At 36.8% G+C, this 18,736-nt stretch overlaps 1 protein-coding gene across 16 annotated transcripts in view; it reads left to right on the top strand.

Moving 5' to 3' along the window:
• Boll (boule RNA binding protein) overlaps positions 1 to 18,736 on the top strand; it is a 100,998-nt gene that overhangs the window by 22,795 nt on the left and 59,467 nt on the right. For 14 of the 16 annotated variants that reach the window (XR_013044159.1, XR_013044157.1, XR_013044158.1 and 11 more), the window contains exons 4-7: positions 18 to 72; positions 1,924 to 1,999; positions 9,603 to 9,730; positions 15,825 to 15,896. Coding sequence is in view for 11 of the 16 variants with exons in the window: in XM_076550371.1 (XP_076406486.1) it covers positions 18 to 72; positions 1,924 to 1,999; positions 9,603 to 9,730; positions 15,825 to 15,896 (331 nt within the window). In the remaining 5 variants the exon portion in view is untranslated. The remainder of the gene's footprint in view (positions 1 to 17; positions 73 to 1,923; positions 2,000 to 9,602; positions 9,731 to 15,824; positions 15,897 to 18,736) is intronic. The other 2 variants (XM_076550373.1, XM_076550374.1) reach the window with 1 other exon arrangement.

Below are 18,736 nucleotides of genomic sequence, written 5' to 3' on the forward strand. Positions count from 1 at the left end.
TTAATGCATTTACTTAGGTATGGTTTCATCACTTTTGAAACTCAAGAAGATGCACAAAAAATCTTACAAGAGGTAAGATCTTTCACTGTAGTTAACTTCTGATTTGCAACTTCTTTCTTTGGAACTAATTTCTTATGATAATATAATGGTAGAGGATAAGCTAGTGATCTACATATATGTATATATACATATATGTATGTACATGTATGTGTTTATAGGTATCTTAAGATTGCCATTGGCCTCTAAGAAACAGTCTGAAGAACAAGACATTCCAAGTCATTTCATGAGGATGATTGTTAAGTTATAATATATTTTATTTTATTTACTTAAACTAGTAATTTAAGAATGTATCTCTGTGATATGTAAATGGTTTTATATAATTCTTAAGAAACACTACAAATGTAGATTTCTAGAATAAAATTACCTGGTGTTATTTCCTTCCTATGAAAAACTACATAAACCAGTAACATTCTTTAATATAATTGTCTATGGCCTATAGTTCATTTTGATATCTTTTAACTTATGGCAAGTATAACATTTAACCTTTTTAGAAAAAGATAGTTAAATTATGTATTATAAGATAATACACAGTCAGATTTTATCCACTTTTATCCTATGAAGTCACCATGTAACTGGATAAGTGGATACTGAACTTCTGGTGTTCCTAGTTACAATACAAGATAAGGTTCCAAAAGACCTTTAGTCACAATATTGCCACCAGTACATCAACATAGAACCTGGCTTCATGTGTTGCTATTTAAAGAAATGGTGTTAGCAAAACTTTTTATTGCTTGTCACAAAGTTCTGAGAGAGACTGGAAAGATGGTCTCAGTTCATGGGGCCATAGGTTTCAGCCATGGCTGGCTGAGTCTATTGCTGTGGGCCTAGGACAGTGAATGTCCAGGAAGCAGAGACTAGCTTAGGAAGAGATCTATGATAAGCTATAGTTCTCAAGAATATTCATACCAAGACTTACTTCCTCCAGCTAAGTCATCTCCCAATACTGGTATCAGATTATTAACCCAGCAGCAGTAATCTGTTAAATCCGATCCCTTACCATCTGATCACCTCCTATGGTTGAATCTATCAGTTGAGACAAAGTATTCAACACATGAACTTTTTTGGGAGGGGAGTGGATACTTCATATTGAAGCCATAATAAACAACATATTTAATAATTGTTAATCATTAACACTGTGTTCATAGCCAGTGGGACTATAATACCTGAATTCAGCATAACAATACATTTCTCCGTAAAATATATGACAACCTTCATGTGCTTAGGAACATTAGCTAGTACTTTTAATACCTGTGAGCCATTTTATTTATTTCACATAATGTGAAAAGCATATCTAAAAAGGACACTTGATTAGAATATGATATCGATAGGAAGAGACAACATCACTTTGATCTTAACTGGATTCTTTTGTGTTGGACTACTCACATTTTCTGTACATGTCCACAAATGATCTTAAAATAACTACAAATAGTGGTTTGGAAATTGTAAATAAATTTTAGAGAATATCTAAGTTGCAAATACATAATCAGTAACTAATGATGATGGTTACTACATCACCTAGATTCATAGCAGTAGAACCAAGATAAAGATAGTTATTTGAACCCAGACCATTTTTTGAGGCATACTTGATTCCCAGTACTACATAAGCCAGGCAATGTGGCACATGCCTGTAATCGCAGCACTTGAGAGGTAGAGGCAAAAGGATCAGAAGTTCAAAGTCATATGATGATGTATCAGATTTGAGGACAGCCTGGGGTTCATGAGACCTTGTATTTAAAAAAAGAAAAAAGAAAAAATGTCACACAATGTCTGCTGTTTCATAGCGGTTTTTCTTCACTGATTTTATAAAGCATGGTGTCAAATGATTTTACAAATCATGGTGATGGGCTTTTTCCTTTATTTTAGGCTGAAAAACTTAATTATAAGGATAAGAAACTGAACATTGGTCCAGCAATAAGAAAACAACAAGTAGGGATTCCTCGTATGTATTGAGAACTAATGTGTTTTTTAATGTTTTACATGGTTTTTGTGAAATATTAGACTCTTCTAGACCTTTTATTAAAATAACCTTGTTTCTTTATGTAAGGTATTTTAGCAAAATTGGTAGCTATATAATTATTTTTTAAAAATTAAAATATCTTAGTTTGAGGTGTAGGGGAAATATGCATGAACAATATATTCTATATAATGGTGGTTTAAATGAAAAATTCTTTTTAATTAGCATAAAAAGTACTGCTTCATGATAGCATTTTCTTTTTATTGAAAATTCATACAATATATTCTGATCGTGGTTTACCCTGCCCCAGGTCTTCCCCACCCATCCAACTCCACCCCTTCTTTCCTTCTCTTTCTTTAGAAGACAAACAGGCAAGTAAAAAATAAATAATTTTTTAAAAAGTGAAAAAGCACCAGAAACACAAAAACAAAACCCATAAAAATAGAGTCAGGCCAGGCGGTGGTGGCGCACGCCTTTAATCCCAGCACTTGGGAGGCAGAGGCAGGCGGATCTCTGTGAGTTCAAGGCCAGCCTGGGCTACCAAGTGAGTTCCAGGAAAGGCGCAAAGCTACATAGAGAAACCCTGTCTCGAAAAACCAAAAAAAAAAAAAAAATAGAGTCAGAAAGCAGAATATACAAGTAAAAGATAAATAAGATTTTTTAAAAATTGTCCAAATAAAACAATATTGAGGTCAAAAAAACCTACAGAAATACTGTTAAATTCATTTTGTGTTGGCTCTCTGCTGCTGGGCATGGAGCCTCCTCTTAAGTGTGGATTGTATACCCAGTGAAGCTCCATTGGGGAAACAGTTTGCCTTTGTAAGCAGTTGTCAACTGCAGAGAGCTGCTTGGTTAGGGATGGGAGCTCACGTCCACTTGCTCCCCTTAACGCTGGGACCCGGTCTGGCTTGAGCCTGTGCAGGCCCTGTGCATGCTACTGCTGTCTGCGTTTGTGTGGGGCCAGTCCTGTTGTGTCCAACACTGTTTCCTTGCTGTCAGTTCATCCCACCTAGCTCTTGGAATCTTTCCACCTCATATTTCTTTATTAAATTTTCTACTCATTCCACATACGATCCACAGATCCCCCCCCTCCTCCCTCCTCCCACTCCCTAGCCACCCCGCATCTCCACCTCCTATTCTACATAGCTCCCTGAGCCCTGATGGAAGGGAGGGAGAGTTGATGAAGATACCCCATTTAAGATATTCCAAAAGTGTTTCCAAAGTCTGTCACTCTCTGTCTGTACATTGTCCTCTCATGGGTCTCTGTATTAGTTCCCATCTCCTGCAGGAGGGATGATCACCTTCTCTGATGATGGCTGAGCAAGGCACTGATCTGTAGGTATAGGAGAATGTCATTAGGAGTCATCTTATTGCTGTGCCTCTTTAGCCTATCTGGTCACCACCCCAGCCGTGTCAGTCATGGCTTCCATCTTGTGGGATGGGGCTGAAGTCCACTGAGATAGTGGGGGACTCTCACGTTGGTTCCACTCTTGCACAGGGTATCTTGCAGGCAGCTAACTGTGGTAGACTGCAGGGTTGTAGACATGCAGAGTACTTTTCAGTACCTCAAACACTAGTCAGTAGGAGTGAAGGCTGTGGGTAGGCACCAGCTCAACTTTTCTGTGTTCAATAAGATAGTTCAGTGTTGTGTTGAACACTTACCATCAGTTTGTGGAGAGCAAACAATAGTCTCGGCAATCGCCTGAGTTGTTTGAGGATTTCTACTTGAGCCCCTTCGGTCAACAACTCAGACATAACCCATTCCTGGCCGTGTAGACTTTACTTAGTGACTAGAGGTCTCTAGTTGGGATATAATCCTCTCCCTCATTACTTGGTGACTTCATTTAGACTTCTTTGATAAATGGGTGTATTTTAAGAAGCTTCTGCTGTAGTAGATCTCCATATGACCCCTCAAATGGCCCTTAATGTTACTTGTCCCTCTCCATTTTATCTTCTTTACCCCAATCTTCCCATTTCAGTCTCTCCCCACACCCCCATCTCTCCATAACTATATATTCTATCTTCCTAGGGAATCCTCCTCTTCTCACCTCGTCCCTTACTCTAAACCTGCGATCCATGATTATACAGATTGTAACATGTTTATTTAAAGTCTTAAAAGCTAACATCTGCATGCAAGAGAAAGCATACTATGTCCTCTGGGGTTTGGGTTACCTCTCTTAGCTCACTCAGGATGATTTTTTCTAGCTTCATCCATTTACCTGCAAATTTCATGACTTTTTTAACAGCCGGATAATTTTCCATTGTGTAAATGTGCCACATTTTCTTTGTCCATTCATATATTGGTGGACAACTAGGCTGTTTGCAGGTTCTGGCTTTAACAAATAAAGCTGCTATGAATGTTGTTGAGAGGTAATGGGAGGTAGAGTCCTTTGAGTATATGCCCAAGAGTGGTACAGCTGGATCTTGAGATAGATCTATTCCCAGCTTCCTGAGGAATCACCACACTGATTTCTTGTACCAGGTTTACATTCCCACTAGCAATGGAAGAAGTCCTTACTTCACAGTTCTCACAGAATGAGCTGTCATTTATTTATCTTAGCCATTCTGATGGCTGTAAAATGAAATATCAAAGTAGTTTTGATTTGTATTTTTCTAATGGCTAAGGATGTTAAACATTTAAGTATTTCTCAGCCCATTTGAGATTCCTCTACTGAGAATTCTTTTTAGTTCTGTACCCCATTTTTAGTTGGGTGTTTTCTTGGTGTCCAGTTTTTTTGTTGTGATTGTTCTTTATATATTTTAGGTAATAATTGTCTATGTCAGCAGTTCACAACATGTGTGTTGCAACCCCATTGGGGGGCCAAATGACCCTTTCATGGGTCTCAGATATTCTATGTAGCTGATATTTGCATTATACTTAATAACAGTAGCAGAATTACAGTTATGAAGTAGCAGTGAAAATAATTTTATGGTGGAGGTCACCACAATACAAGGAACTGTATTAAAGGGTCAAGCATTAGGAAGGTTGAGAACCACTGCTCTCTATGGTAGCATTTTCAAACATTCTTTGTTTTGTTGATCCTCCTATGAAGCCCGTTTCTCCCACATCTCCCTGCCTTCCCTCCATCCTTCTACTCCAAGTAGCTTTTTATCTATTGTCATATCATGGCATCCTATTCCTCAGCCCTCACCACCGCGTTTTCCCCTCTCACAGGCCTCTTTCTGTTTATATGACCACACACACACACACACACACACACACACACACACACACACACACACATCTAACCATTTACACCTGGGCTAAGCATAAGAGAGAGGATACCATTATTTGTCTTTCTGAGTCTGGTTTATCTAACTTAGGATAGTACATTACAGATTCATTCCTTTTCCTGAAATTTTCATAATTTCATTTTTTACTGCTGAATAAAGTTCTTCTGTGTATATGTACCACATTTCCATTATCCATTCATCTGGTGATGGACTTCTAGGTAGATTCCCTTTCCTTGCTGTTATAAATAGAACAGCAATATAGACACAGATATTTCACCCTTGGACATAAATTCAAAGGAAACAATTATAACGAAAATATCACTTAAAAGAGCTAAAGAAATTTAGAATTCTAATTAAAAGTATTCATGATTATAAAAGTATTTTAAATTAACCAAAGTATGGAAAGTAAAAATACATAACTAATAACAAAAAATAACTGAATGATAAGTTCTTTAATCAAACCTCATATGTCCTAAGTATCCGAGAAAGCAATCACTAAATCTTTGGAATTAGATAACTTTTATGTATGCCTTCCTCAAATTTTTGTAATTCTTTGAATCTTTTTTTCCTACTTTCAACTTTTTATATTAAGCACTTCTGTAGTTTGTTAAAGAAAATGTTTACAAAACATTGTTACTTGGTTGTATTTTTCCTTAGCCATATTGTATGTCTACTGGGATGATGAAACATTAGGCTGTTATTCTGTCACTGAAGTGTTCTGTTGACAGCAGTTAACAAATAGTTTATCTTTGGCTCAGCATTTATTAACTTAGGCAAAGATGTCTTAGTAAAGTGCTTGCACAAGAATAAGAACTTGAATTGGATCCCTTCTAAACCATGTAAAAAAGGAAAGCACAGCAACATGTGCCTGTAATCCCAGAGCTGGGGAGGCAGGTACCAGAAGATCCGGGGGCTCGCTTGCCAGCCATCTAGTTAAATCAGTGACCTCCGTGTTTGTGAAAGGTTCCATCACTAAAAATAAAATGCAAGGTGATTGAAGAAGATACTTGACATCAAACTTTGACCTCTACGTGCAAGTTTATAAGTATTCAGACACACACACAGAGAGACAGAGATGATTGTACTAAATATAGCAGGATTCTGAAATTTTTCAGAATACTGATTATTTTAAGAGTTTAGCTATGCCGGGCGGTGGTGGCACACACCTTTAGTCCCAGTACTCAGGAGGCAGAGCCAGGCGGATCTCTGAGTTCGAGGCCAGCCTGGGCTACCAAGTGAGCTCCAGGAAAGGCGCAAAGCTACGCAGAGAAACCCTGTCTCGGGGGGGGGGGGGAATTTAGCTATAATAAATGTATCAACAGTTCTTTGGTCCATTGTCTACTGATTGCTTTCAAATTTACAAATGGTTTATTCAGAATTAATGAGCAAAAGAGCCAATGTTAAATCTCCATGGATAAATTATATTCTGTTTCTTAGTATTGATTGTTTGCTTATTTGAAGATAAACTTTTTCCAAAAATAACAATTGTTTGAATTAAACTGCCTCTATGAGACCATCACCATGTTCAGCCTATACCTTGTCTCTTGGTATAACACCCCATAATCTAATGTGAGAAGTACACGATTAACTTGCCAAATGGTGGCATTAGCCTTCATTCCAAGACTTCTAGACTCCAAAAGTATTTTTATTTTCTCTGCAAATAAAAATAAATATTAAAATTTATTTCCACAATTATAAGATATTCATATTAGTTTTTTCTCAAATATGTCATTTCTTTTTTATTTCATTAGCAGCCTTACATTCTCAACATTCCAGTCTACCTTCCTTCATTGCTGGGAAACTCTCCTAATGGGTACTTCCCTATGCAGCCTGCTGCTGCTGCTGCTTAATCATGCATAAAACAACCAAAGCAATATTTAAAAAGTACACATCGGCTTACATCATTTTATCTTCAGCTTATTTTTAACTATTCCCCTATCTTTTTGGGCCAGTGCCAAAAGCCTTCTCGAAGCAAGACCATGGCATACTTCTCTAGACTCTATGATATACATACCACTGTTTTCTTTACCTCGAGTGCTCTTTTTAACACCTCATTCTGTCTTTGAAGCCCAGCTTATATATCATTCTTCACAGATGCCCCACAGATTGAAGAGGAAGATTAAGTTCACATATTTGCATGTAAAATAATGTAAACATTCAATATAATGCCCTATACTACCTAACATTCTGCTCTCTACTGGTTTTTCATGTGTTTGTCAAAACGCTTATGAAGGGCCCTAGAGAGATGGCTCTGCATCAAATCAAATCAGTAATTTAAAATCTCCCAACCAAAAAAGACAAGGCAGGTCCAGATGAATGTAGTACATAATTTTATCAGACCTTCAAAGAATAACTAATACCATTACTCCTTAAATTACTCCACAAAGTAGAAACTAAAGGACCATTTCCTGATTCTTTTTCCAAGGCCACAATTGCCCTGATACCTAAACCACACAGAGACCCAACCAAAAAAAAAAAAGAGAGAGAGAGAGAGATTACAGACCAGTATCCGTAATAAACATAAATACAAAAAACTCAATAAAATACTTACAAACGGAATTCAAGAACACATCAAAAAGGTTATCCACCATAATAAAGTAGTCTTCATCCCAGAGATACAGGGATGGTTCAACATATGTGAATCAATAAATGTAATCCACCATATAAATAGTCTGAAAGACAAAAACCACATCATCTCATTAGGTGCAAAAAAGGCCTTTGACAAAATTCAACATCCCTTCATGATAAAAATTCTGAAGAGACTCAGGATACAAGGGACCTAATACCTCAACATAACAAAGGTAATTTATAGCAAGCCCACAGCCAACATGAACCTAAACAGAGAGAAACTCAAAAGGATGTCCACTTTTTCCATACCTATTCCAGTATAGTAATTGCAGACTCAGCTAGCGCAATAAGACAACCGAAGGAGATGAAGGGGGATACAAATAAATTTTCAACGGTGGTTTTTGAAAAACACTAAAATAGGACTAACTAGATAGCTTAGTGAATAAGGTCCTGGCCACCTGGTTTGACTGTCAGTCCCTTGAGTTCAAATGATAGAAGGTGAAAAACAGTTGATCTTCTGACCTATACACACACACATTAAATATGTGCATATGTACATGTGAATTAGAACTAAATAGGAACAATACTAGATCAAATGCCACTTGAGCAGAAAGTGTCGGTTCAAATGTGAGCTCAAAATGCAAATTTATGGTCCTTATTTTAGGCTTACTAAATCAAAGTCTCTGGAGATGTGTACCTAGAGTTGGTATTTAAGTAGGCCAGGCAGTTCTTATGTATGTTAAAGTTAAGAAGCACTGGCATGCCGGGCAGTGGTGGCACATGCCTTTAATCCCAGCACTCGGGAGGCAGAGGCAGGCGGATCTCTGTGAGTTCGAGGCCAGCCTCGACTACCAAGTGAATTCCAGGAAAGGCACAAAGCTACACAGAGAAACCCTGTCTCGAAAAACCAAAAAGGAGGAGTAGTACTCAGTGGGTAAATAGTGTAATTAGATCATATGATATACATATTGTGTATATAGTATGTATATGTTTATATTTGCATGTGTGCACAGGTGCTTGTGTGTGGAAGTTAGAAGTTGACCTAGAATATACTCTCCTAATGCTCTCCACCTTATTTTTGAGGCAAAAGTGTCTCACTGAACCTGGTATTCACCAATTGGCTACACTGGCCATATGACAATATGAGAGAGCGAGAGCGAGCGAGCGTGCGTAAAACCTGAACTAGAAAAACAAACGGGTGGGGAATCCTAGACTAACTGCATCAAGGAGTATAGTCATGGTTATAATAGCAGAAGTTTTAACCAAAGGGAAAGTAGAGCTGAAAGAGAGTCCTAACATGAAACAATGCTGCTGATATTAAACCCAAAGAATTGCTAAAATGGATCCAAGTGCCTTTAGGAAACTAGAATCTTCTCCAGCTTCACTGTCTCCATCATCTTTGAACTTCTATAAATAGGTCCAATCAAGATCTTAGGAACTTTACTATAGGGTCTGTAGTTTTCAAGTTCTCAATATAATTTATACTTATAAAAATAATAACTTAGTTAACTAATAATTAAATTGTTTCATTAAACTGATATTAGAATCTGAATTGGAAGATTTTAATATTTATTTACCTTGTTTATTCCTTAATTCCTAATAATCTAATAAAAGCTCTGAGGTAGTAAGTCTAAAAATGGATTTTTCAAAGATAGTGTAATACATAGACTTTTAAATACTTTTTACTGTAGCTATATAGAAATCTTAAAATATTTTTCTGAAATATGATCATAAATTACATATTTATAAAATTAAACTTTCATTTTTTACTTATTCTTTGTTTTAGGTTCCAGTATAATGCCTGCTGCTGGAACAATGTATCTAACCACTTCAACTGGATATCCTTACACTTACCATAATGGCGTTGCTTATTTTCATACTCCAGAAGTAACTTCTGTCCCACCGTCTTGGCCTGTAAGTAATTTTCATTTTAGAAGAGTTACTACCAAATTTTTTAAGATTTGTTTTATTCCTATGTATTTGATTAATTTTGCATTCATTTATTTTTGTCTGTGTCAACCAATGAATGTGGAGGTCAGAGTACAATTTGCAGGAATTAGTTCTCTTATTCCATCATATTGGCCCTGGGAGCCCATATCCATTGAGCCATCTTACTGGCCATGATTCTGAAATGAACAAACAAATACAAATATAGCCACATCCCTACTTCCCAAATTTAACAAATAATAATACTTTTCCATATTAATTTAAGATCTTTTGAAAGAAGAAATAAAATACGGAAAATTCAGGTAGTTTCCTTATTTCCATGCCTTTTATCCTTTCTTCAGAATACCTTCTTCATTTTGTTTACTCTTATTACAAATACATACTCCAGTAAACAATATAGGAACTCCTTGGGTAGTTTTTAAACACTATGTAAATAATCTGGCTTTTATATTACATTTTTGAGAATTAAACTATTGACTCTTGGCAGACAATACTGTTTTAACCCTTAGAGGCTAGAGAGGTTACTCAGTGGTTAAGAGCACTGGCTGCTCTTCAAGAAGACCTGGGTTCAATTCCCCACACCTACATGGCAACTCATAACTGTAACTCCAGTTCCAAGGGATCTGACAGCCATGGAAAAACACCAGTACACATAAAAAAGTAGTAAAGCTCTCTCTCATAGCCCTCATGTATTTGTTCACTTATTCTAATTTATAAAATTCTATTTTTGGTGTACTATCAGTTTTATATTCCTCTAGTCATAGACATTTTTAATTTGTCTATAATCAGTTTGGAACAACCAGATCTTGTATGTATGTAAGCTCTTCTGGGACAGTGTTTTTCAGATTTGTTTATATACCTTTAGATTGCTTTTGAAAAATTATGGATTTATTCGTTCATATTTGAAATTCATTCTAAGTTTCAATAGTAGAGGCATGTTACATGTTCTAGATTTGCTATAAATATATCTTAATCAATACTTTGTACCTGTATATTTGGCTTTGTTTTAATAATTGAAAATGCCTGCTCAACAGATTAGTTAACTAAGTTAACAAAATTAGTTGACTAAGCAACTAAGCAGAACACTATAAGAATATTCTGACTTTATTATTAAACTCAGATAGATTAATATGTATCCCATGAATCCATCTACTAATTTAAGATTGTTCCCTGAATGAAATAAGGTACTATTTTACCTTTAATTTTTGTTATACAGTCTTTTGGCTTTGTTTCTTCCTACTTTACATGGTATTGCCTTCTTGAATTGTGTATTCATGCCGGGGTGGTGTTTACACTCCAAAGAAAGCATTATGGCCACATCTACAGTGAGTAAGACATGCCTTCTTAAGAAAAGGATAATGTGAGAAGGGGGATTTTATTAAGAAAATGTGGAATACAGATACATTCAGTCAAAAGGGGCTTTATGATCTGAAAACTTGTAGTCTTACTCATTGGTCATGCCCATATATCACTATAAAATGTTTGTGGTCCTCTTAACACTAGGTTAGAATATATCTTAGAATCCGAGTTTCACATTGATAAAATAATATGTCTTTTACTACATGTTGACTTGTAGCTTTCAAAAAGAAAAGAAGTAAACTTTTTATGCTTTTTTCAAGCTCCAATTTTTCCAGTGTGTGCCAGCCCTTAAAAATAACCAGTCTTGGCTACATGAAGAGACCTTGTCTTAAAAAAAAATTTTTTTAAAAGTCTTTGGGGTTGCCGGGCGGTGGTGGCGCACGCCTTTAATCCCAGCACTCGGGAGGCAGAGCCAGGCGGATCTCTGTGAGTTCGAGGCCAGCCTGGGCTACCAAGTGAGTTCCAGGAAAGGCGCAAAGCTACACAGAGAAACCCTGTCTCGAAAAACCAAAAAAAAAAAAAAAAAAAAGTCTTTGGGGCTAAAGAGATGACTTGGTAAGGTTGGAGTGTGCAACACTCTAGCACTGCTCTAAATATGAGCCATGGAATTTTCTTTCCTGGTCTTAGAGTATTTGGTGTTTTGTGGGCTTCTTGTATCTAATTTAATTATGTGATCTTGTTGAAGATCTGATCATGCCATTGACTTAGGATTCCTTTCACTCATCGATGCCTATATTTCTAAGGTTTGGCCATTTTGTGGTGTCCCACATTTCCTGTGTGCTCCTTTCCTGTATTTCTTTAATTATTTTTATATTCCTTATTTTGTATAGATAGATCATCTACTTTATCTTTGAGTCCTGATAGTCTATCTTCTGCTTGATTCATTCTGCTCGGAAGGCTCTCCTTTGGAGTTTTCTAGTTGGGTTATTGGGTTTTTCAATTCCATCTTCATTTCGGCTTGAGTCCTCTTCGTGTTCTATTTATTGGATTCCATTCTGAAGTCTTGGACTGTCTTCATTGTTTCTATCAGCCTTATGTTTGTGTTTTCTTGGCCATCGCTCAGGTTTATTCTCAAGTTCTTTCTCCTTAGTTTCACTGAGCTGTTTCTTTGTGTCTTCTTTAGACTTGAATCCCTTGGTGAAATTTATTATTGTTTATTGTTTATTATTGTTTATTGTTTATTATTGTTCTTTTAAACTGTCCGCCCTGTAGCTCATCTAAGTAATGTCATTGGCAAACATTTCTACAGGACTGTGGGCTTTAGAGGGAAGAAACTAGTTTGAGATTTCATGTTGTTTATAGATTTGCAGCGGATCTGGGCATGTGGACGAACTTTTTTGGTAGCTCTATGTCGGATATGGACAGAGGGTTGGAGCAAAAGAGGGCATGCCTTGGTAGGTTAGGCTTGTTTTCACCCATCAGAACTTCTTACTTTTTTGATAAGAAAAAGGGACATATGTTTTGTTTACTTGATTCTTACTACTCTGTAGTTATTGTTACACTTATGAAAGATACCCTTTTAAAAAAATATGCTATTTCCTAATAGTTTGTGACAGTTGGCTAGTAATTAATGCCTTTGATTTGGTATGTCAATATTGTGTCACTAATTCTGTCAAACTTTCATTTATACCTTGATTTCTTTCTGGGAATTTTTACTTTTTTTTTCTCTTGATTATTGTAGTGGCAGTGTCTATGATGTAATATTGACATGATATCACTATAATATAGTCTTGTTTCAGGGAAAAGAAAGAAATTGAGGGATCACTGTTGGACTTTATATATAGTGAGATATGCATGCATTTAGGTGGCTTAAGATACTCCTTTTTCCATTTTTTTCTACATGTTAATAATTGATTTTAAGGAATTGTTTTTACATTTCATCAGCAACACCAAACAAAAGGTAACAATGCTACACAGGGTACAGAGGGCTGTGCACACCTAAGAATATTCGCATGGCATGGAGAAGACAAGTGTTTTCCATTTCCATGAGCTTACGGTCTAGAGCTTGACAATTCATTTAGGCTCATATAGTTTTTACTAACATTCATCCAGTAAACAGAATTTACCTAGTAGACAACTGTAAGTAAAGACAAGCTCCTGATATGCAAGAGTTAAAACAACTTAATTGTTGTTACTTATTTTATAAAGCAAGTACATTGAATAGTATGATGAGGATTATTATACTAGTTTTAAAATAGGCCAAGTTCTGACAGTGTGGTCCCCTTATACTGTGCATTGTTCATTTAAAAGTGAAATGGGGTGGGGGTAATGATTCAGCGGTTAAGAGCAGGAACTGCTTCTGCAGACGAGCTGAGCTTGGTTCCCAACACCTATGTTGGATGGCTCACAACTTCCTGTAACTCCACCTTCAGGAGATCCAACACCTTTTTCTGAATTCTTCAGGGACTTAACACTCATCTGTACACACAGGCACACTCCTATACACATAACTAAGATAGTAAAAATAAATCTCTTTCAGGTGAATCTGTGGACTGGGTAGATGGCTTAGTAGATAAAGTACTTGGCCCTGAATGTGTGAGTACCGGCTTTCATAATCTACATAAAAGCTGGAATCACCAAGCTTTTGGTTCATCAAGAGACCTTGCCTCAATAAAGTGGAGAGCAGTCCAAGAAGACTCCCAACACCAACCTCTGGCCTCCACACCCAAATGCACACCACACACACACACAAAATATAAATCAAAGTGACTGCTAAAATATGTGGGTTTGATATCTAACCCACAGAAAAGCTACCACAAATCTTACTGTTTTGTGTAATATCAATCTCATATGAAATTTATATTTATTCTCTCTGTTGAGTCAAAAGCAGTGTAAACAGTCAGTTCTGATAGTCCTGGTTATGATGGCAACCTTGGTACATGAAGTGCCCAGGTGTTCCAGCAGGAAAACATCAAGAGACCTACTTCAGCACTTACTCATCTTCAACTCCCAGACTCTCTTCTTAACGTGACATGCTGAACATCAAATTAGAATCTTCAATAGATGTGAGAATACTATTTAGTGAATCCTGGCTTCTTTAGGTCCTCAAGTTTCAATTCTTCTTGACACCCTTTAAAGCACAGTTCACACCGGGGGAGGGGTGTACATGCCTTTACTCCAGTGCTTGTAAATCCCAGTACTTAAAAGCAGAGGCAGGTGGATCTCTGTGAGTTTGAGTCTTAGAGCAAGTTCCAGGACAGTCAGGGCAACACAGACAAACCCTCTTTCCAAAAAACAAACAAACAAACAAAGCACAGTTCGCAAGTCCAAGCATGTTGCAGTTTTTTTTCCTATGATAATTATTTTGTCAATTTAGAATTAGTGTGATGAACTTGGACCTACTTTTGTAGATACCTTGTTTACATCTAGTACTCTGTAATCTCCACCAGATGGCCCCAAGAGCCTACGTCCTTACCTCTCCTAAAACCACTGCCCCAACACTGCAGCAGACTGTCACATCCATCATACTCGGTCACTAACCCATCCCGTTAAGGATAAGCTCTAAGTCGTGGTCTTTCCTCAATGGCCCCAACGTTCATTTTGGGAAGACACTGTGAAACAGAGTTTTGAAATCTTGGCAGCCAAAGATTTCTACTTGGGACCAAATATTTCATTGTTGTAGAATTCTTTTCAGGGCATTGTAAAGTGACTAAAAGGGTCTCTGCCATAATTATGGCAGTCAAGCATGTCTCCTAACATAGCCAGATGTTCTTATGAGGCAAAATCAATTATGGTTGAAAGTATTCTCCTATGTTATTCTCTGTTATGTTTGCTAATAATTTTCATTATAAAAAAGCAATTGTTTAAATGCATTTCTCTATCTTCTGAGATGGTCAGTTTTTTTCCTCTAACATTAATAACAGTAAAATGTACTATTACTTTCTAGCCTTATCTGTGCTATAATTTTATTAGCATATCAAGTCTGAATTGATAAAACCATGATATTTTTATATTTTTGTTGACTTTGGGGTTGTGGGCATTTAAACAAAATAATATTATACTACATCCCAAATTAGAAATTAAATTTTAATCACTATCATCAGTTTATTTTGCCTCTAATTGAAATAATATATACCTTTTTTATTAATTACCTGATCTTAAGTAATCTCTTTGGGAGCTTACTTTGTCATTTTGAATAATCAAAAGATACTTTATTTTCCTCACATACAGACCTATCACAATTTTTGGATTATTAACTCATTTAAATATTAAATTACTTAAACATGATTTCACTGTATTTCAATAAACAATATTTTAATTAAATATATAATAATGGAATAGAATACTGGTTATAAGAAATGGAAAAATCAACATATGATTATTCATTTGATGTTACCTGCTATTGTAAATACAACTTACTTCTGGTTTCTGCAGTGGAAATAGGCTGTGACCCTTAGTTCAGGTGCCTTTTTTTTTTTTAATAATTGACCTCTATTTTCATAACTTTTGGAGGTATTAAGTTTCAGACTTAAAGAAACTTTACTGGTGTTTTAGTGTTACTATGGAAATGAAGCCACATAGGAAAATTGATTATTTTAGTAAGTAGATTTAAATAAAGTTGGTAATAATACCATAAGAGGAAATAAAAAATAACATTTTAATCAATAATCGAAAGTTAACTGATCTTAGGTAATAATTCAAGATAAAATTTTACTGTAATTTAAAGAGTTTTTCCTAAAGTAAACTTTGCTTCCTCCCACAGTCGCGATCCATATCTAGTTCTCCTGTGATGGTAGCTCAGCCGGTTTATCAGCAGCCTGCATATCACTACCAGGTAGGCATTGCATTCCTTAGAACCTCTGGGCTGAGGGACCTGGGCAGATGGCTCAGTGGAAAAACCTCCTACTGCTCAAGACCTAGGCATGTGACTGTCACCCAGTGTCACAGGGACAGAGACAACAGATCTTTGAGCTCACTTGCCAGTCTGACCATAGAGAGAGACACTGTCTCAAAGAATAAGGAGAGCAAGTCAGCCTGTAACCTCCACATGTGTGCACACATACAACACACATGCACATACACCCTCAAGGTGGCTTAGCATGTAGGAGGGACACAATTTGATCCTAAGTACGTTTTTTTTTTTTTTTTTTTTTTTTTTTTTTTTGGTTTTTCGAGACAGGGTTTCTCTGTGTAGCTTTGCGCCTTTCCTGGAGCTCACTTGGTAGCCCAGGCTGGCCTCGAACTCACAGAGATCCGCCTGCCTCTGCCTCCCGAGTGCTGGGATTAAAGGCGTGCGCCACCAACGCCCGGCCTAAGTACGTTTTTTTTTAAAGGTCCAATACTTTTAAGTCATTTTCAGGTAAATATCATTTCTTTCTTTTATATGCAAAGACTAATTTGAGAAAGATAGTTAAGTCTTAAGAGAGGATGAATTTGCTTCCTTTCACAAATGTAATGAATTCAGTTCTCTCCTGTTTAAAATGTATTCTAAAACTCCTTTAATAGGCTGGGATGTAGCACAGTGGTAGAATGCTTTCATAGCATCTGTAGTGCTCTGGGCTCCATTCCCAGCCCCACCAAAAAAGTGTGTGTGTGTGTGTGTGTGTGTGTGTGTGTGTGTGTGTGTGGATCTTTAGCATTAATTCACAAAGCCAGGTACAGGCATTGTGCTTTTAATGTTACTTTTAATTTGTGACTGTTTGATTTAATGCAGTATGTTTTGAAGTATTCAATATACATCAGTTATTATGGTAGCCTCCTTTAGTTAGCCAGCACTCATTTTTAATTCTCGTGGGAGATTAGGAATGAGAACTATGGTATAATGTCCCATTTAACTTTTGGAACGTAAACAATAACTTCTAGACAAAATTCAGGTAGCAACCTACTTTTATAAATAAAGCATTACTAAAATATAGCTGTATTAATTTATGTCACATCTGTGATTGCCTTTCCTTTCAAAGGTTGTATAATTCTAACAGAGGTCTTATGATCTGCATGGACATTTTAAAATATTTATTCTAGCCTTTCTTTAAAAACTTTTTGTCTTTAATCCCAGCACTCGGGAGGCAGAGGCAGGCGGATCTCTGTGAGTTCGAGGCCAGCCTGGGCTACCAAGTGAGTTCCAGGAAAGGTGCAAAGCTACACAGAGAAACCCTGTCTCGGAAAAAAAAAAAAAAAAAAAAAAACCTTTTTGTCATCCTGGGATCTATAACATTTGCACATAAAATCAAATTTTAACATTTCTAGAGTAGTGGAAGAGCTTTTGGTTTTTGTTACTGTTTTTCTTTTTGAACTTTTAAAACACATCCATATGAAATGTGGCAGGGTTATGAATGAAATTTAGTGATAGAATTCTTCCTTAGCATGTGTAAGGCCCTTGATTTTATTCCATCAGTGTGAAAAGAAGGAAGAGAAACAGAGGGAGGAAGGTAGAAAAGGACAGCAAAGGAGAGAGAGAAGAAAAGGCAGGTGGAGTTGTCCTAACATGCATGAGGCCCTGGTTCCAGCCTCGGCACCAACTAAATTGAAAGTGGGAGGTGAAGACAGGAGATCTCTCTTGGCTATATAGACAGTGGAGGCCATTCTGGGTCTATGAGATCCTGTCTGAAAAACAAAAACAGAAAGAAAAAAGAAAAGAAAAAGAAGTAGTTGTATTAATGTTCTGTAATCCTTTACTATTAGATTTTTTTAATTATATTATTCTATGTGTGTGACTGGCTTTGCGTGGATTTATGTGCACCACTCTTGGAGGCCAGAAGATGAAATCAGATGCTCTAGAACTGCAGTTACAGACAGTTGTGAGCCACTGTGTAGATCCTGGAAGCAGAACCTGGGTCCTCTAAAAGTGCTCTTAACCACTGAGCCATCTCTCCATCCCCCTACTATTAGACTTAGTTTTTGTATTTTTAATTAATTTTATTTTTAATTTTACCATGCTAATAAACTAAGATATTTTCTCCACTTATGAAAAATCAAAGTATCTTAATGGCATTTATGTAAAATATATTTGTAGCATGGCTTTTTCTAAGCCATCATAGGGTTTCAGCTAAGACTAAAGACAGATCATTAGGTACCACACCAGTTAAAGCAACTGGCCACAGTATTGTGAAACCGCTTCAGAAACTTAGTGCATTGCCCACCTAAGTCACATGTAAGAGGAGTGTGAGACTAATGAAGATTTGTAGTGTGCTGTGGCATATCCACTTCTCTTCAGCCAAGTAAGGACCTCCGAGAATGACTTGGGAACTCAGAACCCGTCTGCTGAGTCTGTGAGGATGTTGGCACGTTGGGTCTTGAACTCCTTAGAATCACCAAAAGAGCTTGTTGGCAGAACCAGGGAAGAAGTCAGTAGTAGGAATCTGTTAAAGCAAAGGTTCATGTTTCCTCAAAACAAGCTGTAACCTGACAGAAGAAACTCTTCCCAAAAAAAAACATGTGGATGAGCCCAGCTAAGAATCTGTACAAAAAGAATGTGACCTCCTCAGAAGTTGCTAAGAAGAATATCAAAGGGTCTAAGTAAAGTTCCATACCGGACCGCTGGTATTTGGAATCTGCCAAACTCCAAACCAGTAATTTGCTCTCTGTCAAACCCGGGCACAAGGAAAAACAACAGAGTGCTTTTCAAGTATCAGAAGTGAGAAAGAAGAAAGTTGGATTTTGCTTGAATCCTGAGTG

This window comes from Peromyscus maniculatus, chromosome 13, assembly GCF_049852395.1.
Source record: "Peromyscus maniculatus bairdii isolate BWxNUB_F1_BW_parent chromosome 13, HU_Pman_BW_mat_3.1, whole genome shotgun sequence".
In the NCBI taxonomy this organism is placed as follows: Eukaryota; Metazoa; Chordata; class Mammalia; order Rodentia; family Cricetidae; genus Peromyscus; species Peromyscus maniculatus.